This window comes from Erythrolamprus reginae, chromosome 2 (genome assembly GCF_031021105.1).
Source record: "Erythrolamprus reginae isolate rEryReg1 chromosome 2, rEryReg1.hap1, whole genome shotgun sequence".
Taxonomy (NCBI): domain Eukaryota; kingdom Metazoa; phylum Chordata; class Lepidosauria; order Squamata; family Dipsadidae; genus Erythrolamprus; species Erythrolamprus reginae.
This window is the reverse complement of record NC_091951.1, coordinates 295,277,247-295,298,889: the sequence shown is the minus strand read 5'-3', so window position 1 is coordinate 295,298,889 and position 21,643 is coordinate 295,277,247. Positions and strand designations below refer to the sequence as shown.

The 21,643-nt window shown below is 39.0% G+C and overlaps 1 protein-coding gene across 2 annotated transcripts; it reads right to left on the bottom strand.

The window, feature by feature from the left end:
- Positions 1 to 5,637: 5,637 nt before the first annotated feature.
- Positions 5,638 to 21,213, bottom strand: FEM1C (fem-1 homolog C). 2 transcript variants are annotated; one of them, XM_070742891.1, is made up of 3 exons: positions 21,128 to 21,213; positions 18,818 to 19,541; positions 5,638 to 8,368 (listed from the first exon to the last, which is right to left on the bottom strand). In XM_070742891.1, the coding sequence occupies exons 2-3, from the start codon at positions 19,359 to 19,361 to the stop codon at positions 7,059 to 7,061; spliced, it is 1,854 nt and encodes a 617-aa protein (XP_070598992.1). In that variant the 5' UTR covers positions 19,362 to 19,541; positions 21,128 to 21,213; the 3' UTR covers positions 5,638 to 7,058. The 2 variants fall into 2 exon arrangements, with proteins under 2 accessions (XP_070598992.1, XP_070598990.1); XM_070742889.1 differs by having other exon boundaries at positions 20,918 to 21,178.
- Between the last annotated feature and the right edge of the window lie 430 nt (positions 21,214 to 21,643).

The window sequence follows — 21,643 nt, the reverse complement described above, 5'->3', positions numbered from 1 at the left end:
AGAGATCTGGACTTCAACTCCCAGAATTCCCCAGCCAGCATCTCTTCAAGATGCCAAGGTTGGGAAACACTGGCATAAGCCATGCCCACAGTGTGGTAGTAAAAATTTTAGTAGGCCATCACTGGTACAAACCCACCAGAGTAAGATTGGGCCAGAAAATTCTTTGGGCCTAGGAAGGAGGCAATGACTAACCACTGCTGAAAAACATGCCAAGGAAGCTGCAGGCATTTGTCCAGTCAGTCATCAGAAGTCAACACTGACTTAAAGGCACGCACTGCTTGCATGTATATGCACAAGGACACAGTGACTTCCTGCTTTATTACTACTGCTTTTCAGTAGTAAGGGAATATTTAGAAACTCTCTGGTGACTCACAAACATTTACAGTAGAATCATTTGTAAGATGTTGGAATGCCCGTCATGAGAAGATGATAAGACATGTAAAATATAGGGTATAATTATTTTATAGAATTGTTTTACTACAATCTCTAATATACACACTGAGTGTCTCTCGTTCACTACTGATATCAGCCCATTATGAATTTTCATAAGAACGAATATAATACTGGAAACACAATGTTATCTGTTGAGTCACTGAATTCAGTAGGCCTTATCTCCTAAAATGGGTGTAAATTGAAGCTTATGAAAGCAGTAAATTTACACATATTTTCACTGAACATGACAAAAGCATAACTAATCTTGCTTAGTGCAATAGATCCCTATTTTACTATCAATTTCCAGAAAGTCTTGAATTAGAAATATATAGAGTGCCCTAACTCTAACAAAGTGGTTAACATTTTCTATAGCAGCCCTTATAGAATTTCTTACAACTAGACATAAGATTGGCAGTTATTCTTATTTTTAATTTTTTTTAAAAAAAAAAACTTGAATGCAAAAGTGCCTTCAGATGGTGGTAAGAATGATGAAATGATAGCTGGCATGGTCAGTTAAAAAGTTATTTGTCATGGCTAATAGATCAAATTGCTTAGAAATATAGGTATTTATTTAGTAAATTTATAGGTGACCCGTCTCATATACAGTATGAGTCAATTTCTATTAAAATGAGCCTATCCCTATAAAACTAAAAAGGACAAAAATTAGTTAAAAACAACAAAATTAATATAAAAATAGCAGCTGAGAAGGCTTTTAACAAAAAAAAGTCATGACATGGGCTCAACCAAGCTATCAGGGCCCTAGATTAAATGGAAAGGTTTTCAGCCCCTTGCAGAAGACCAGTAAGGTTGGGGAAAGTCTAATTTTTTTGGTGGGAGGTTAACATTATAGAACAGGGGTCTTCAAACTTGGGAACTTTAAGACTTGTTGTCAACTCCCAGAGTTCATCAGCCAACTGTGCTGAGTTTGGATATCCCTGTTCTAGAAGGCAGGGGTCATGGCAAAATAGGCTTTCCTCTTGAGACCCAATACATTACACTCTTTTGCATTGAGCACCTGGAACATTCGTCTCTTGGTAGGTCTAACAGGAATTGTTGGAATCTTTGATAGTAAAACATCAACGTAAACATCATTAGGAGGATATTTTCAACGTAATGTTACATTTTCAATGTAAACATGGTTAGAAGGATTGAAGCAGCATAAAACCATAAGGGTCCAATTTGGCTTGATTTATAGAGAGCCTACTTTATGAACAGAGTCATAAAGATTCATTATTATTTAGTTTACGGTGGTTTATTGAACAAATGTACTTGAGCAAACCAACTTTAGTATGATGCATAAATCCAAAGATTCCACTTTCCTGTTAGTCAGATCTCCTGTTACCTATCATGACTTGGCAACTGACAATGCTAATTAATGGCAATTCTGCTTAAGGGAATGGAGCTAGCAGGAATAGCTCTAGAAGCCATCCCAGTAGGATACCCAAGGGTGGGCAGCAGGCAGGACAGGGTGGAACGCAGTTCCACCTGCAGAAATGAAGATGCGTGCACAACTCCAGCTGATCGGTGGCTGTCACTTCCTGGATTACTGGTCTCAGCTCGGCTCTCCTTTTTTTCCCTGCTGCTGCTGCTGTGTCTGCACTCCTTGCTTTTTTCCTCTTTCCTCCTTCCTGGCCTCAGACAAGGTTCTCTCTCTCCTGCTCAGCTTCCCTCCAGCCTCACATGGCCACCTCCCACCTAAGGTGCAAGCAGAAGGTGTGGGTGGAAGTGGCACTGGCAGCATTTATGCTTCTGGCAGCACCCGTTCACCTAGCTACCCAGTCTGAGATGCGGGAGGCCACCCAGAAAGGAGAGCGCGGGAAACACAAAGCAAATTGTCACCCCACCGAGCGACACCGGTAAGATTGTAAGTCAAGGACTTAACAGTTCACTTGAACGATGATGATCGTTCAAGCCACTCCCACCTGGTCACATGGACGGCAAGCCACTCCTACCCAGGCACATGATCATTAAGCCACACCCACAAAACAAGCCACACCCACAGTGTGGCAGTAAAAATTTTGGCTGTCCTTTACTGGCGATACACTAAAATCACAATTAAGAGTAAAATTCCATGAAACATATTGTCTGAGAATTCTGAAAATCCTTACTCAAATTAGACTGAGGATACCAGAATGAGAGGATTTTAGAAGATGAGGGATATTTAAAACTTGAACATGGAAATCACATAAAAAACATCTGAAAGAAAACAGCCTGACCTACATAGATAGCTAAGATACTGATCAAATGCTCATTAGCAGCAAATTGCACCTGTCCAGCATGGTATTCAAATAGATATTTTCTAGAGAAATTTGCAGTCCATACGTAGGATTTATTATTTGATTTGTATCCCACCTTTATTATTTTTATAAATAAGTCAGTGAACATATCCAACATACCTTCCTCCTCCCCACAACCTTGTGAGGTATATTGGGATGAATAATTGGCCCAGTCATTCAGTTGGCTTTTATGACTATGATGGGACTTGAACTCATAGTCTCCTGCTTTCTAACCTGGTGCCTTGACAACTAGACCAGGGATCAGCAACCTGCAGCTCTGGAGCCACATGAGGCTCTTTCATTCCTCTGATGCAGCTCCGTGTCGCCAGTTGGCACCACAATTTCGAGAGAAGCTTCCGATTGGGGGAGGGAGAAGGCCATGCCAGTGGAAGAGTCTATGGCAAGAGGCAGGTTTTCAGGTCAGCTCCACAATGGATAAGAGCTTTTGGTTAGGGTCGATAGAGGAAAAAGGACACCGTGCTACGAGACTCCATGGTGGGGGAACCAGACTTCTAGTCGGCTCAGAATTGAATGGGGGGCTTCCAGTTAGGACCTTTGTGGATCTTTGAGGTTTAAGGTTGCACTAGATCAGGGGTAGGCAAAGTTGGCTCTTCTATGACATGTGGACTTCAACTCCCAGAATTCCTGAGCTAGGATGATTTGCTCAGGAATTCTGTGAGTTGAAATCCACAAGTCACAGAAGAGCCAACTTTGCCTACTCTTGCACTAGACCAGTGATGGCGACCCTATGGCATGGGTGCCACAGGTGGCACGTGGAGCCATATCTGCTGGCACGCGAGCCGTTGTCTTAGCTCAGCTACAATATGCATGTGTGTGCCGGCCAGCTGATTTTTGGCTCGCAGACTCTGGGAGGGAGTTTTTGGCTTCCAGAGAGCCTCTGGGGAGACCAAGGAGGGGTTTTTTACCCTCACCCAGCTCCAGGGGAGCCTTTGGAGCCTGGGGAGGGCTAAACATGAGCCTACTGGGCCCATCTGAAGTTGGGAAACAGGCAGTTTTCAGCCTCCAGAAGGCCTCTAGGGAGGTGGGAGAAGCTGTTTTCGCCCTCCCCAAGGTTTGGGGAGGGCACTCGTGCATGCACAAGAGCATGTGCACACACTCTTTCGGCACCCGAGGAAAAAAAGGGTTGCCATCACTGCGCTAGACCAAACTGGCTCTCTAATATACAACTAATGTTTAGATTTTTACAGTGGTTAGGAATTTTGCATTGTGTAAAGTGAAAAATGTAAAGAGGTGCCACTTCTTTTATCTGAGGTGCCACAGTTTGGAGTATAAGATGTACCTTTTTACCCCTCAAAACAGGGTGAAAGCTTGGGTGCATCTTATACACCAAATGTAGCCCCACCTAGCCACCCCCACCCTTTGGTCTCTGCTTCCCAGCAATTTACCTCCTTGCAGCAAATAGCACAGAGCCTGATTAGCATAAGCAATTGAGTACCACCCTCTTGGCCCACAGCTGATTCAGCACAGGCAATATCTATAGAATGTTCAACTTTATTAGACTTATTTTTTTAAAGATTGCTTTATTATTGTTCTAGACAATTTAACAAAATGAAGCTTTTTATGATAAATGCTTGATCTGAAGAGGCCCGGTGCTATTGTATCTTCTTTTAAATAGCAGAGAATAATGTATACCTCCAGAAAGCCACATTAGTTTTAAAGATCTGTACAAGTATAATCTAAAATGTAGCAGTGTCCTGTTTAGTATTAAGATAAGGTAGATGAGTTAAACCCTGTTTTAGTTATGTTTGGAGTAGATCTATTTAAATAATTAGGAGGCGTTAGTGTGACTACATTTAAGAAAACTTTCTGGCATTAATAGCAATTCTTTGCTATTTCTATGGGTGAGACATGCACAGAATACACAGCAAACATATTATCTGTGTTATTTTCTGTTTGGCGAATTGCTGAGATGCAGAGGCCTTTTTTCCTTGTTTTCCTCCCCCAAAGCTAAGGTGCATCTTATATTCTGGTGTGTCTTATACTCTGAAAAATATAGTACTTCAAAGAGATACTTTGATTGAATGATAGCCAAGGAAAGCATTCATTACAGCTTTATAGAATCCTTGTTTAACTATTGTTAACAATATAACCAGCTAAAATCCTGCTAAACACCATATACTTTGCTTGATAGTGACAAAGCATGCTTATAAACAGAACTGTGTTATTTTTTCAAATCTGGCAAAAATTGTCTATAACAACTATCCGTTTAAGTTTCTCATCTTTCTTTTAGTAGGCAGAGGTTATGCACCTTCATAAAGGGTTTATTTCTGATGTACTGTATGTCTAAACCACAATAAACTGAAAATAAGCTAAAGTAACTATTCAATGAACTGGTATTATTTCCTTTACTATCCTATTGTATGTCAAATTTCTATTTTCATTTTTTAAATCACATTTTTATTGCAATCATATTTTAGATAGTTTAACCTATTGGATAAAAATAATTAATTGGATAAAAATAATTAATAGTTTAATCCTAGTGTATTAATTCCTCTTAACAATTTTTCCAAATGTAGGCAAAATATAAACCATGATTTATTTAAATTAAAATATATTCATCTTCCTTCCGTAGGATACAAAACAGAATGAGAAGAAATGCAGATTGAGATATTGCCTCGTTTTCATAAAGCTAATATCAAACACATTTACATATACTGTATTCTATAATATTAATTTAAACAAAGAAAAAAGGACCTGTGGGATAATTTATATGAACAGCTACCCTATGCATGTCACATTCAAATAAGTTTTTTTTAATCCTGCAACTGATTTATGTCAATGTTGATGCATCAAACTCATTCTGAATTTTTGCTGGATCATCTACAAATATAGAGTAACTTATGTGTTGCATTAGTAGTAGTATTATCATTAGATATCAAATGAATAAAACACAAGACACCATATGTTAGATATAAAACAGGAATTCACATTGTATTCCACTCAAGGAAAAAGAACATTTTATTTTCTTGAGAACCATTTTATTTAAGACAGTTGCAGGTCTAATATGCCATTATAAGTTTTATTATGAATCAACAATAAAGTGCTGAATTATATTAATTACCTGAATCTTAATTTCACTTGTAGTCTTTACTTATGGTTTCCTTATCAAGTCTAAAAAGCCCTTGCTGCTGTAATAGCTAAGCTGTTGTGCAAGTGTTAAAAAAATAGACAGCTTTCAGTGGAGGCTGTGTAGGGCCTCTGATGTTTCATAAATATGGCTAAGGTATTATAGAATAAAATGCATGCACATTATCCATAGGAGTTATTTTAAAATGAAGGGAGATTCTATAGAAGGCTTCTGTTTACAACCATATCAATAATTGTACTAACTGAAGGCTAGATCTGACAAGCATCATGCCAACATGCTTTAGTTTCTTTTGTGGTTAAGTGTCTTAAATTGTAATCTCAGACTGTCTGATCTAGTTATTCTTGCCAAATCTATAAAGAATTCAAATTAAATTTGAAATAAAAATTTCTATGCCTAGTTGCATAGACAGCCCCAGCAAAAACAATATGGCAGAGGAGAAGATAGCAATACATTACTTCCCTCTGCTTGCAACAAGACTTATTAAAATAACTTTCACTCTTAATTTAAAGTGGGTTTGCCAACATGAGCACATTTTACTCCAAATTCAGCACAAAACTCTGTAAAAAAAAACCAATAGAAAGCAACTGCAGAAAAAGCTAGGGGGAAAAGTCAAATTAAAGTTTATACAGCTGACAAAAACTGTCAGACTGCAAACGGCATATTCCCAAGAAAGTTCTAACAAACTGCAAGAACACAGTATCAGAGCTGGAACTAGCCAAGTGGTGCATAGAAATATGCCAACACAAAAACAGTCATATTGAAGCCAGTGCATAGAGAGGATAAAAGCACTTATGGTAATTGCAAATGTCAACAAGTCTTTACAACTTGTATAGTTCAGCAACGAACTCATTAGAAAAAGGTAGAAATGCTGAAGCAGGAACAGAAAAAAATGATTTCCCAACTATAGAAGTTTCACACACTTGTAAGAATAAGACAACATCACAAAATTATTCAATTCAGTCTTAAACAACCAACAGGCAAACTAAACCAGAACAGACAAGCCTTTGGCTGGCAATTTAAGTGAGTCCAAATATAGTGTTACATTTCTAAATAATCCACAAAATATATTATATGATATGTTTCTTTTAAATACTGGGTAACCAATTCTGCAGATCCATTTATAATGATTTAGTCAATTATCAAGATAGACCAAGCTGAATGAACAATGATGTGTCGCTGGCATATCATAACTATGCTGCTAACTCATGCTCCCACAGTTCCAAGAGTCTATTGTGAGGCTATCATCTATGTAGCAAAACGAATTTCTCAAGTTTTTCCGGGATATGCCCTTGGTAATGTATGCAATGATTCACAATGACACGGGCAGCAAGACACTGCAATGTAGTATGGTTGATGGGCTGGATCAAGTTCTTTGCCATCTCTTTTTCATCCAGCAAGTCAATAGCAGTTTGTTTGTGTAAGTTTGTTGCGTCAAAATGTGCACCTGACTTGATAAGAAGATTCATAATGTCAGGATGGTTGTTCAGTGCAGATATGTGCAAAGGGCTGTTGTCATCAGAGTCTCTCGCATTTACATCAGCACCACATTCCACTAATATAGCTGTGACTTGCAAAGAAGGAAATTTGCAAACTGGGTAGCGCCCCACACAAGTTGTGTTCTTATCAACAGCCAAGTGGAGCGGGCTAAAGTTATTCTTTCCCCTGGGATGCAACTTCAGAAATCGGTATATAGTCTGTTTCTTAAAATGATCTTGTTCAATACTACAAGGGACTTTTTCTAATAAGCAAATTAAATGCAAAATGATGGAAAGCGCTTTGTTGAGCTGTATTTGGTCAGGCGGACACTGAGTCTGTTTGATAGCACGTTCTATTTCAAGGACACTTTTGCACAGTATGCCCATAAGATCATCAAAGGTAACTGTCGTGCCCAGCAGACCTTTTGCCCTGTCCTGTAACATGAATGAAAAGAGTTCAGCAAATGATAAAAGACTGCTGGCAGTCATAGGGCTCAGAGGGTCCAAATTACTCTGCTGCATGTCCAAAGCGTATTTCCAGAGATTGATACATCGTTTGAAGTTTCCAGAATCTGCATAGACAGCACCCCTGTACCGAATATAGTAGGATGTATCTGGGTGAGAAGGGCCAAGAATACGTTCTCTAATTAGCAATGCCTGCATTCTCATTTCATCGGGATCTGCAATTAGGTTCTCTAACTCTTCAGCATTGTTCACCTCTTTGGCATAATCATAGGCCATAATTAATGTCTGAGGTATAGGTTTGTTGAGAACATTAGTCCTATCGCTGTACCTCATATCCATAGCTCTTTTCCAGTACTTCAAGGCACCAAGCAAATCTCTCTTTTTGTCCACAAATGTGGCTCCTAAGAGTTCCAGGGCATTGATGCATTCTGTTTTGCTTGTTTCAACATGCTGAGTCAAAAAGTCAACTATGTTTGTGTGGCCTGTAACACTTGCAGAGAGAAGGGGAGTCATTCCGTAACCATCTTTTTCCATCTTTGCACAATACTTCAGAAGCATCTTCATGATTTCCAGGCTACCGGATTCTGCACAGTCATGCAATGCTGTATTTCCTATTAGAAAAGAGAAAGCAACGATAATGAATTTTACTACGAACTTCAGAGCAAGACTACATCTATTATAAGCATCTAATAAAGGAAAAAATGCAGTTTAAATATCAAATACATCATCTAATTCTAACTGTTGAAATGATATTTCATATCCTAAGTAGATGTGCAAATAAACAAACATCCAAAGATAGTATAATTATATCAACAGCGTATCAAAACAACTATGTATCAAATCATAGAAAAATATTCAGTATTAAAATTTGCCAACTCAAAAGCTAAGTGGGTTTTTTTAGAATTTTCTTGCAACTTTTCATCAGATATTCTTACTGTATTCTGACTGTATAAAAATTATATATGTTTGTTATTCTAACCAATATTCAGGTCTTTAGATAAGTGAATAAAAGGGAAGAGTGCTTGAATAATGACAGGATCATAGAAGAAGGGCTTTCTCCATTCCTCAACTGGTAATTGCAGAATAGTAAAATAGTTATTTATTCAAAAAAGTAAAATAGTTATCTATTCAAAAAAGAAAAACATATACTGGTATCTTTTCCTGTTGTGTTTTAGCATTCCTGCCCTATAATTCATGTGATGTCAGCTTCAAGCTGACAGCCTAGATTAGATCAGGAAATAACTCCAGAGAAAAACTAGAACTATACTTTATAGAAATATGATAATGGAACGGTATGTTGCCTGTCTTTTCCCTTCCTCCTCCTCTTGCATGACCGGGAGATGGAAGAGCCACTCTAAGTCCAATTCTATTACTCTCCTATCCCTCTGGACCTAACACATATTTCTACATGTTATTGTTTTAATGGCTTCTGAATAGCTTCTCCAAGGTCATTTCTATGGCTCCTTCCACATGATGGACTAGGTCAGGGATGTGACTCAAGGCCCATGAGCTGGATTGGGCACATGGGGTGCTTAGATGTGGCTTGCGGGGGCTGCCCTAGAAACAGTGAAGGACCGGTCCATGGTGCCTCTGCCAGCGAAAACAGAGCTTCATTTCCACTGGCAGAAGGTTTCAGGAAGCTGTCACAGCAGAAAACGGAGCTCTCTGAAAGGAGGCCATTGCAGCCAAAAATACCCATCCTGGCCATGCCTCCCTTGTGGTCAAACACAACACTGATTGGCTCTCAATGAAATGGAGTTTGACAGCCTGGATAAGGTTTTTCAAAAATCAGGGTAACACATTGGTTATAACATTGGGCTATATCTGAAAATTTGCCGAACGATTTTGTATTAGCCAAGTGACGTGTGTACATATATTACATATTTAGTTTAATATAGGCAGAAAGATGCAAGACAGCAAAGCTGATACAACGTGTTGCTTTGCTTTCCTACTGCTTTACTACACAACTGTCTTGATAGATTCATTCTAAAATTATGCTGACATTCAAGTGTTCTATTCTAACAGTGAAGTGAGCTATTGTGAGGTTTCAAAATGAATCAACAATATACTACTGGAAATCTTTCTGCAAAACATTTTTTTTTAAATACCGCCAAAGGAAAAATAAAATGCATTAATTCATAAAAGTATATGTACTGTATACTTATTTGGGGAGGGAGAGAGGAACTTTGTAAGCTAGCAGGGAACATTACCTGGGGAACAGCCATCAAGGCTATTAAGGGTATACTAATACAAGTAGGGCACCTTTTAAAAAGGTATGGCCATTTGAAGTTCGATATCAGTTAAACCTGGAAATTGCCAAAACTATATTTTACTAACTTTTCTCCTCAGACCACAATAACATATAACAGAACTATGAAATCTGAAAAAATAATTTCCTAAGGATATACGAGATCATATTTACAGAGAAACCCCAGGAATTCTAACCAATCGTCTAGTAGCCATTTCCCAAAATACACAAATCAGACAGCCTGTGTGGTCTTAAACACTGGATAGAATATCTGGTTTTATGGATTCTGTGCTCAGATTTTATGCCACAAACACTTCCAGCTACATAGGAGACACCACAGACTTCCTAAGAAAATGGATCTCTTTACAAAACCATTTAAGCCATTAGGGATGTTGAAGTACTATATATTATAACAAGAGGTGGGTTCCTATTGGCTCTAACAGGTTCTTTAGAACCGTTAGTAAAGCGGCGATGACATCATGGAGCCAGTTCTGTCGGTGCTGGTCAGTAGGTGCCATCATCTTAAATTTTGCTTCAGAGCATGCACAGAAGCTATTTTTTGATTGCTGTGAGGGCACGCGCATCTGGTGCGCTCCTGAGTGAACTGGCAGCAAAACGACATACAACCTCCCGACTATAATCCCTCGTAAACATAGACTCCAAGCTACCAAAAATATCATGGACTCCAAGCTATCAAAAATATCATCACTACTAATGTCCAAAGGCACACCTTACCATCAGACTATGTGATTTTGTATTTATTTATAACTATTACACCTTTGGCATGTGCCTGCCCATCAGTGGCACACTATATGCACATCTCTCAATATGGTGACATTTTCATGGCTGATCTACAACAATATTTTAACTTATTCCGTGAATCCCCTACTTTTAATTTTCATCATCTGAACTGATAGAAATTAATCTTCTCAAAATTCTATTATGACTTCCACAACTTCCATGTCACCATCAACCTTGGCCCAAACCAGTGATAGCGAGCCTTTATTGGTTCGTGTGCCAAAAGCAGTGGGTGTGGGAATGCTAGAATGCGTGCACGAGGCCACATCCCTTCCTTCCTCCCCCAGGAATGCACACACACACACACACTGTGCATGTGCACAGGCCTTTCTGAAGCCTTTCCAAATGTAAAATAATGCACTTGGGGAAAAGGAATCCTCAGTCTGAGTATTGTATTGGCAGTTCTGTGCTAGCAAAAACTTCAGAAGAGAAGGATTTAGGGGTAGTGATTTCTGACAGTCTCAAAATGGGTGAACAGTGCAGTCAGACAGTAGGAAAAGCAAGTAGAATGCTTGGCTGCATAGCTAGAGGTATAACAAGCAGGAAGAGGGAGATTGTGATCCCGTTGTATAGAGCTCTGGTTTGACCACATTTGGAATACTGTGTTCAGTTCGGGAGACCTCACCTTCAAAAAGATATTGATAAAATTGAACGTGTCCAAAGACGGGCTACAAAAATGGTGGAAGCATCAAACTTATCAGGAAAGACTTAATGAACTCAATCCAGATAGTCTGGAGCAGTGTTTTCCAACCATGGCAACTTGAAGCTATTTGGACTGCTGGCTGGGGAATTCTGGGAGTTGAAGTTCAGATAACTTCAAGTTGCCACGGTTGGGAAACACTGGTCTGGAGGACAGAAGGGAAAGGGGGGACATGATCAAAACATTTAAATATGTTAAAGGGTTCAATAAGATTCAGGAGGGAAGTGTTTTTAATAAGAAAGTGAACACAAGAACAAGGAGGCGCAATCTGAGGTTAGCTGGGGGGAAGATCAGAAGCAACGTGAGAAAATATTATTTTACTGAAAGAGTAGTAGATGCTTAGAACAAACTTCCAACAGACCTGGTTGGAAACTCCACAGTAACTGAATTTAAACATGCCTGGGATAAGCATATATGCATCCTAAGATACAATACAGGAAATAATATAAGGGCAGACTAGATGGACCATGAGGTCTTTTTGTGCTGTCAATCTTCTATGTTTCTATGAAGCCTTATAGGTGAAAACAATGCCCAAATGGGCAAACTGCAAGTTCGGGAAACACATTTCTGGTTTACCATTGTGCTGTTTTTTGCACTCTGGAGAGTTCAGGGTTGCTTTCTGAAGTTCCAGAGTGCAAAAAACAGCACAATGGGCAAACCGGAAGTTTGGAAAACACACTTCTGGTTTGCCCACTGTGCTGTTTCTTGCACTCCAGAGCTTCAGGAAGATTCCTTGAACTCTCTGGAATGCAAAAAACAGCACAACGGCAAACTGGAAGTTTGGAAAACACACTTCCGGTTCGCTCGTTGTGCTGTTTTTTGCACTCCGGGGCTTCAGGAAGCTTCCCTGAATCCTCTAGAGTGCAAAAAACCAGCACAATGGCATATCAGAAGTGCATTTTTCTGAACTTCCAGTTTGTCTGTTGGAGGATTTTTTTTCCTCCAGGGCTTCAGGAAAGCTTCCCTGAAGTGTCCAGAGGACAAAATTGACTTTTCCAAGGCCAAAAATCAACTGGCCAGCATGCGCATGTATACTGGGCTGAAACATGGCAAAGTCTCATGTACCCTCCAATATGGCTCCGCGTGCCACCTAATAATCTATTTCTCTAATGTCAATTCAGTATCACTACACAATGGACACAAAAGCACATTAAAAAGAAAACCTAAAGATTGCCATGTATATCCATTTGACAGAATATTCAACTAATGGAATTAAACCAGCATTCAGGAGGTTGAATCACTTATCTAGTGAGATCCATAGACAAATCAACAAAGCCTGATAGATTTCCAGAGATGGCCTATTAAAAGAAACAACAAAAAACAGAATATATGGCTTCCTACATTAGAGGAAGAATATGTGAAGATATTTCTAATCTTGTAAATGTATTTGTTGGGACTTGTAAATGGTGCTGTTGACGTAAAAAAGGGGGCAAATTAGGCATCTGGGATTGTTGCAAGGGCTAGTTCTCCTGCTGGCACCTTGTTCTATTGTTTTCTGTTGTTTGTGGAAATCTGCTTCAGATTGTACGGACTTGCCGTCCAATATCTGACAAAATGCATTTTAACTGCCTAGTTGGGGCTGTAGTTTGTTAATAATGTACTTCAGTGGTTTGAGCTGTGAGTTGTAGATGTTCTGTTGATCAATGGCCTCTTTTGTTACAGCAAAGCCCCTCTGGATTCTACACGACAAATGGGAGAAACTTTGTGCAAAAGAACAAAATAACTTACATCAGAACTTAAAACAAGAACAAAGTAATATCCAAACATAATACAACTGACCAAGAAATTGCCAAACTCACATGCATCAAAACATCTCAGGCAATCTCAGAAAATCTCAACACACACAGTGGATTTTTATATATTAAAATTATTAGTTGATAAACTATTTATAATCTTGTCTCACATATAATCTGCATAACCAATCTTAATGCATCTCTCCCCTATTTCATTTCATTTTAAATCCTATATCAATTTAGCCATTTTATGCATCTTTAGGAGTGAGTTGCAGCTCAAGAAAGTATGGATGGCCTATATACACATGTGAATGGGACTGGGTTAAAAAACAAAGATATTTATTTTTAAAAAATCCGTGTCTTATGCTTATTTTAGATTAGTATTATAGCTTTCATATATTTTCCTGTTTTAAAACAGGGGACAATATACTTATTTTTTTTGTCTATCACAACAATCCCAGAGTGATTGAAGACTGCAAGTTATCTGACCCAGTTAATAACATTAGGTCATTTTGCTAGATTATCCTATTTGTTATACTGTAGGTGGATTCACAGAGTCTAGAAATATGAAAAAATATTCCTCTTGAAAGCATTTACTCATCCTTACACTTTACTTAGACCCAACCATAAAACGATTACTATTAATAAATTCACAAAAAAGGATTAAAGAAGTATAATGGCCTTCACCTTGAAAGGGTACTTAATGAATTTATACAAACATTACATGACGATGCAACTACTTTTTTTATCTATTCAGCAAAAGAAATTGTTTACAGATCACACTTTGAACTTTTTACAACCACAAATGAGCCCAAAAATTTTGTTACTAAGTAAGACAGTTAAGTGAGATTTGCCTCATTTTACAATCTTTTTTGCTTCAGTTAAGTGAATTACTGCAGTTGTTAAGTTAGTAAGACAGTTGTTGTGAATCTGATTCTCCACTGATGTTGCTTGTCAGGTCACAAAAGGTGACCAAATAACCTGGGGGCATTGCACTCATAATATTTGTCAGATGCCAAGTGTCTGGATTTTGATCATGTGACTGTGGGGAGGCTGCATCTATTGTGTAAAAAATAGTCAGTCCCTTCCCATTGAAACTTTGAACGGTCATTAAACAAATTGTTGTTAAGTTGAGGACTACCTGTACGTGTGTTTGTTAGTCTTTGAATTTCAAATATTATACTAGTGTCACATAACAATCAGCATATATTACACCAAGAGAAAAAATTTAAATAACAAAATGTAAATTAATGCATTTCTTGTCTCTAGAATAATCTGCAACTTGTTCTTTCATACACACAGCAAAATCACATGCTCAGTTACAAGAGCTTAGTAATTCTAAAAACTGAAATATTAAAAATGCACCCACCTAGCATTTTTAAAATAGCTTTGAAGCAGTATGTTACTCAGATTTATTTCTCCATACTGTTATCAGCAAGATTTTCAAAGCAAGAAGCATAGAAGCCTGACAGAAAATGATATTCCATCACTTCAACAGAAGATAAAATATACTGTGCATGCTGGGGGGGGGAAAATTATTTCCAGACACTCATTTAGCAAAGCTTTCCTGACAATGAAACAGATGGTATCAGAAAAACTAATTGTCTTTATTAGATTTCATCAAAGTTTATAGATTTTTGCTATTTTCTGATGCAGATAGACCTATATGCATTGTACAGTATTGAATCTAATGGTACTTGTTCCCCTAAACTTAAAAAAACAAAATATTTGAATTGATAACACAATCAGAAAATTATGTTTGTTAATGCTCAATTTGGTAGAATACATTCCATTGCTCCATAACTTGGGAAGTTTTAGATTAATAATTCATTATGTCTTTATTTGAAAAATGCTTTCAAAACATTGATTGCTTTGAAAGATAAATTACTATAGAGTGATGTTCTCCCAAACCATCTATATTTAAGTATTTTCCAAGCACCAATTGTTTTTATGTTGTTGCTTCTGTTAATAATTTCAGTAAATTACAGATTTTCAGAACTTAATTATTTTCAAACTGAAAACTGATGTTATGAAGCCATCAAATTGCTTAGCTGGTACCAAAATTCAAGTCTTGACTTAACTCAGTAAGTAGCTCAGTAAGTTAATTGGGTAGTCACCATCTTTTAACCTAAACTACTTAACAGAATTTTAATTGTAAGGAGGCAATGATACACATTCCATTTATATTGCTTTAAGTGTAAATAATAGGGAAATACAATTAATAAATAGCATATTGTTAAAGACAATAATGGACAAACTGACTATGGTTAGTAAAACTATTTGTATTGCACCCATAAGTCAATTTTTTTTAAAAACCAACTCACCTCCTAAAAGTCCCCTCACATAAACAATCAGGTCATGCTTCAAAGATTGGAGACAATATTCATTCAAGGGCCTATAAAATCTCATTTATCTAACTTAAATTATCAAGTTATTAATGAGAAAATTCTATTTGAAAGTTTTGGCCTGCACATAACATTAAACAATGACTTATGTTTACACATAAAGCAAAATGTATCCCCTGAAAGCACTGCTAGTAAATACTTTCCATCCTGTACCTTCTCTTCCTACAAAGAGGAATAAAACAGAATTTGTTCTGACTTTAGCACAGTCTGATATTTTAAAATAAAATTACTCTAATGTGACTAAAATTGTAAACAAGCCACCTTCAATTCTGGATATTATCTGCTGATTGCGTAAGAAATTAGTGTTTATTTTAAACCATAAAACCTAGTTTATAAGCAACTGTTACCTTAAAAAAATCTGTTAAATTATTATTTTCATTTATTTCTTTCCCTGGTCATGGAAAGATGAAATAATAATATATAAGAAATCTTGGAATAAAGTTCATAGGATATGAATCTGTCTTACAACATGCTTTACTAAAAAATTAAAAAACAATGTATTAAAATGAGGCTGAGAATTTAAGGAAAGGAGGTTAGGCTCTACTGCCAAGTTCAGTAATAGCAGTATTCTTCATGTTATAAAAATAGAATTCATCACACACTGCTCTAAGAGCAGAACTTATATTTCAATTATGAGTCATTCAGTAACACAGTGAAAACTGACAGGACTAGAAGTTCACTAAGCAACAGAAAGAAGAGCATTGAATATTGTGTTTAGAAATCGTGTAGTGATTTTTAATAACTATGTTGCAACTTATGCTTAAAATCCTACAAGATAGGCTCCAGCAGTATGTGGATCGAGAACTACCAGAAGTTTAGGCAGGATTCCAAAGAGGCAGAGGAACTAGAGATCAAACTGCCAACATATGCTAAATCATGGAGAAAGCTAGGAAATTTCAGAAAATCATCTACTTCTGCTTCATTGACTATCTAAAGCCTTTGATTGTGTGGATCATAACAAACTGGCAATTCTTAAAGAGATGGAAATACCAGACCATCTTATTTGCCTCTTGGGAAACCAATATGCAGGTCAAGAAGCAACAATGAGAACTGGACATGGAGCCACTGATTGGATTAAAATTGGAAAAGAAGCCCAGCAAGGCTGTATGTTGTCACCCTGCCTATTTAACTTATATGCAGAGCACATCATGAGAAAGGCAGGGCTTGGTGAATAAAAAGTTGGAATTAAGATTGCCAAGAGAGATATCAACAACCTCAGATATGCAAATGATACCACTGTAGTAGCAGAAAGTGAAGAGGAACTAAAGAGCCTCTTGATGCGGGTGCAAACGTTGGTTTGAAACTCAACATTAAGAAAACTAAGATCATGACATCTGCCCCTCTCAATTTCTGGCAAATAGATGGGGAAGAAATGGAGGTAGTGACAGATTTTATTTTCCTGAGCTCCAAGGTCACCATAGATGGGGACTGCAGCCAAGAAATTAAAAGATGCTTGCTTCTGGGGAGGAAAGCTATGACAAATCTAGACAGCATACTAAAAAGCAGAGACATCACCCTGCCAATAAAAATGCATATAGTCAAGGCTATATTTTCCCTAGTTGCAATGTATGGCTGTGAAAGCTGGACCATGAGAAAGACCAAAGAATTGAGGCCTTTGAACTATGGTGTTGGAGAAAACTCCTGTGAGTCCCTTGGATTGCAAGACAATCAAACTGGTCAGTCTGAGAGGAAATCAACTCTGACTTCTCTTTAGAAGGCCAGATCCTGAAGATGAAACTCAAATACTTTGGCCACCAAATGAGAAGGACTCACTGGAGAAGAGCCTAATGCTGGGAAATATTGAGGGCAAAAGAATGGGATGACAGAGAATGAGGTGGCTGAATGGAGTCACTAAAGTAATAGGTGTGAGCTTAAATGAACTCCAGAAGATGGTAGAGAACAGGAAGGCCTGGAGGAACATTGTCCATGGGGTCGCAATGGGTTGGATATGACTTCACAACTAACAACATCAACGTTGTAATTTCTGCATTAATCTGTAAAATAGACTAATATAGATTATTACCAAACTCTATATGAGAAGTTAATAGATTACTTTATGAGCTTATAACTAAAATCACAATCACAGGCATCCCAAAACAAGTCATTGATACTCAATGTATAAAAATCTTACTATCACATATTTAATTGCATAATGAGTATTATGAACAATTGAATATATTTCACCCCTGCCAAATTTTGGAAGAATGAAAGCTATGTGTAATGCTAGAGTTCTTATAACATTTTTTTTAAATGGGAAGACAGAATCAAGTGTATCTGAGTCAGAGACAGGCTAGTTAAAATAAATAGTAGACTGAAAGAATGGCCATAGCTACTAAATCAGGAACTATGTTAAAAATGAGGAAAAGGTGTTATGAAAATATAAACCACATGCTCATAACTAGAACAAAAAGACAAAGCTAGGCAGCTGCCATCACAGTATAAATTAGAAGAACACTTTGAACATTGTTTCAGTAGCCTAGGGAGGACCATAAGAACACAAAGGGATCTGTTGTGATCCCAATACCACATCCTTTGTTTATTCCACCACAGAGTGACTTATTTTATTCAGTTCCTTATCATAAAAATTTCAGCAGGTGGCAGCACCTGGTTTACACCGGTCTGAGTTCTGAAGTTATGTAGAATTGGGCCTGATTAGAACTTGAATAAGAAACCACCAAGGAAATCCAGGGCTATTGATGACAGGCAAAGGCAATTGTATTTGAATGTTTCTATGTAGGCATCAGGGATTGAGACTGATTTATAGGCAGCTTTCTTTTATCACAGGTTAGCACTTTCAAATAAACAATATTATCTATAAAAAACAACTTTCTGTTTAGTTTCCCTATTTAGTATGTACTGATAAAATTTACCTCCCCCCCAAAAAACACCAACCTCTAGGTTCCACAAAATGCTTTTAGAAAAATATGTATTATATTCCAAAATATGCATGCATCTAGACTTAATTTTATATACAGAATATAATACTGGAAAAATTATAGGCAGAATATATCGTAAATAACATTTTCTTTTAAAAAAAACTATAATTTATGTGATAATGCTTATGAAAGCCTAGAGTAAATATTAGAACAAATCAAAATGTGATTTAGTCTGCTCACACTTTGAACCTTTGACATATTCTGAGCAGTTGCCCTTTTGAAAATGGATACTGAACTCACCTTTAACACTTTTTCTATTTACATCTGCGCCTTTCTCAAGTAAATACTGAGCAATTTCTTTGTGTCCTTTGTAGCAAGATATCATAAGACATGTATGTCCATGACGGTTAGACACTTCCAAGTCTGCTTTGTGTTCCACAAGATACTTTACAATTTCTAGGTGACCATCAAAGCAGGCAGCTCTGAGAGGTGTTGAGTTTGTCAAAGTGGTATTGTTGACAGATGCTCCATGATTTAATAAAGACTGAACCACTTTCAAATGACCAGCTGCTGATGCTGCCCATAGCGGTGGCGCCCCTTCAATAGTTTCACCATCAAAATTCACAGAACCACCAATTTCTATAGAAGCACTGCAATGTTCCAGTAGGTGTTCTACCATGTCAAGATGCCCATATCTGGCTGCCATTAGGAGAGGGGTGGCACCATTTGTTTTTTCTGACATCAGCAAAGCCACATCGTCTTTAGTTTTATTTGCCAGCAACTTGGTGAGGAGTCGCAGCTTGCCATCACGAGCAGCATTAAACACGGCTGTCTTAAGATCCATTTAGTCTTTTCCTCTCAGTTGGATTTGTTCTTCAGAAGCAAGATGAATGCAAGTCGCCTGTGCTGTGAGACCACAAATTTGGCTATTGTTCTGTGAATTATCCTTGGCAGATGTGTTACTGTTGTACACAACATCAACTTTCAACATGGGACTTCCAAAGCAAGCGCTACACTTTGCAGCCTGGAACAAAATACACATATTTTAGATTGGTGAACTATTGAAACAGCTACTCTATTTTTCAATACCTGTCCTTTATCCAATATTTATATTTCCCTTTTACTTTTATACTTTTAAAATAATTTTAGAGCCTTTAATAATACTGTTTTGTAAATATCTGTGGTTTCGTAGCTTTGTTGACGCTGCCCAGAGATGGGCAGCTATATAAAATTACAAATAAGTAAGAGAATACAGTATACTGTTCAAATGGTTTTTTTAAAAAAATTACCAAGTGGAACTTGGAACAATGCCTGGCCCCATATTTACACTCTCCTTTCTCAGAAGTCCCCTTCAACAAAAAATAAAAATAAAAAACAACAACCAAAAACCAGCCGAAACCACCCATTTTCTCCCAGTTTTTGTCACTAAAATTAATTTGTAAATGATTACAGCAATCCCCAGAATATTTTGCTCGACCAACTCGAGGTTAGTTGGGGGAAAGATCAGAAGAAACATGAGAAAATTTTATTTTACTGAAAGAGTAGTAGATGCTTGGAACAAACTTCCAGCAGACCTGGTTGGTAAATCCACAGTAACTGAATTTAAATATGCCTGGCATAAACATATATCCACTCTAAGATAAAATACAGAAAATAGTATAAGGGCAGACTACATTAATCTTCTATGTTTCTATGTAATCCTGAAATCCATCCGGGGAACAAACAATCTGACAATCTTATTATATTGGCACGTTTAGGCTTCCAACTCCTCGGTCGGTCCAAAAACGGTAAGGATGCCAGTGCCCGGGGTTTAAGTTTGTCCTGCAAATGTCACCGACCTCCGTCCACCACCACCACCCCAACCACGAAAGCCTGTACCTTCCCGCCGGCTTTTCCTTCACTCTCATAAAACGACCAACGAAAATCTTAGTATCTTATCCCTCCCTTCTTCGAAACTCGGCTCCCGCCGGCCAGGACCTCAACCTGGTAGTATCTCGGGATGCCTCTTTCTTTCCTCCCCCCCCTCCCGCCGTCCCGGCCGCCGCTGCAAAATCGTTACTGGCGCGACGCGACTCTGAACGCCCTTTGTCACGTCTCTTTCCCCCTGTGGGGAGCCTCCGGTGGCGAAGGGCAGCAAGCGGCCGGCCACCTTCGGCTTCAGGGAAGTCCCTACCTCTCTGCCGGTGAGGCCGGCACCCGTTTCACTTTCCCTTTACCCGCCCTTCAGATTTCGCCGCCGCCGCCGCCTCTCAACCGCTTTTTCACTCCCCTTTACTATCCCCGACAGTCGGAGGGTCGAACGGGCTCCTAGACGCCCGAGAGCGAGGCCAGGGCGGAGACTACGGACTGGTCTCTCTCTCTTTCCTAACCTCCCCTCCCCGGCCGTGGAAACGGAACTACCTTCCAGAGGCGCGTCGTCGACTCGGCTTCCCCCGAAGCCGCCTCCGCGCCGCTTTTTTATTTATTTACACCGAAGCCTCCTCCGCCACCGCTGCGCCCCGTTCCCAACGCGGCTCCTCCATGACAGGGCAGGCTGCTCCCGACGAGCAACGATCGAGCTATCAGTTCCTCTCCTCCCCTCCCGGCTCCAGCGAATAAAACACACCCTACCTTACTACCGCCCGCCTCTCGCCGGCCCTCCCTTCACAGAGCAGGCCCAAATGAGGGAAAAGCGTAAAAGGCGCAGGAGGGAGGAGGAGGAGGAGGGGCCTCGGCCCGAGAATCACGTTAGGCTGTGAGCGCAAGGAACGAAGACGGTTGAGAAGGCGAGGGCGGGCGCTGAGCTTAAGTGGGGCGGTGCGGTGAGGTGAGGTGCGGGCGGCTGCCGACTTCTGGCCTGAGGGAAGTCGGAGAAGGCGAGTCGTGCAACGCTGAGCTAAATTAGCACGTAATGGAGGCGAGCGGGCGCCAAAGGAGCGTGGCCTAATGAGCCAGCCCGACTCCGTTGAGGCTTCCCCCTGGCGCGCTGCCAAACTGACTCAGTTTCCCGCCCGCTGCGTGCCGCCCGCCGAGGAAGCAATGGATAATTTATTTGGTCGTGTGTCTGGGCCACAGAGGGAGCTTGAGCCGCTCTCTGTTACCGGCCGAATTTAATTCTGACAAGCTGGCTACCACGCGACGGTTCAA

What these genes read in the sequence shown, in the direction of transcription:
- FEM1C (XM_070742891.1), bottom strand. Translation starts at nt 19,361, where the DNA reads ATGGATCTTAAGACAGCCGTGTTTAATGCTGCTCGTGATGGCAAGCTG. An exon ending in AAATAGAAAAAGTGTTAAAG is followed by an intron (nt 8,369 to 18,817) that starts GTGAGTTCAGTA and finishes CTTTTCTAATAG; the next exon opens with GAAATACAGCATTGCATGAC.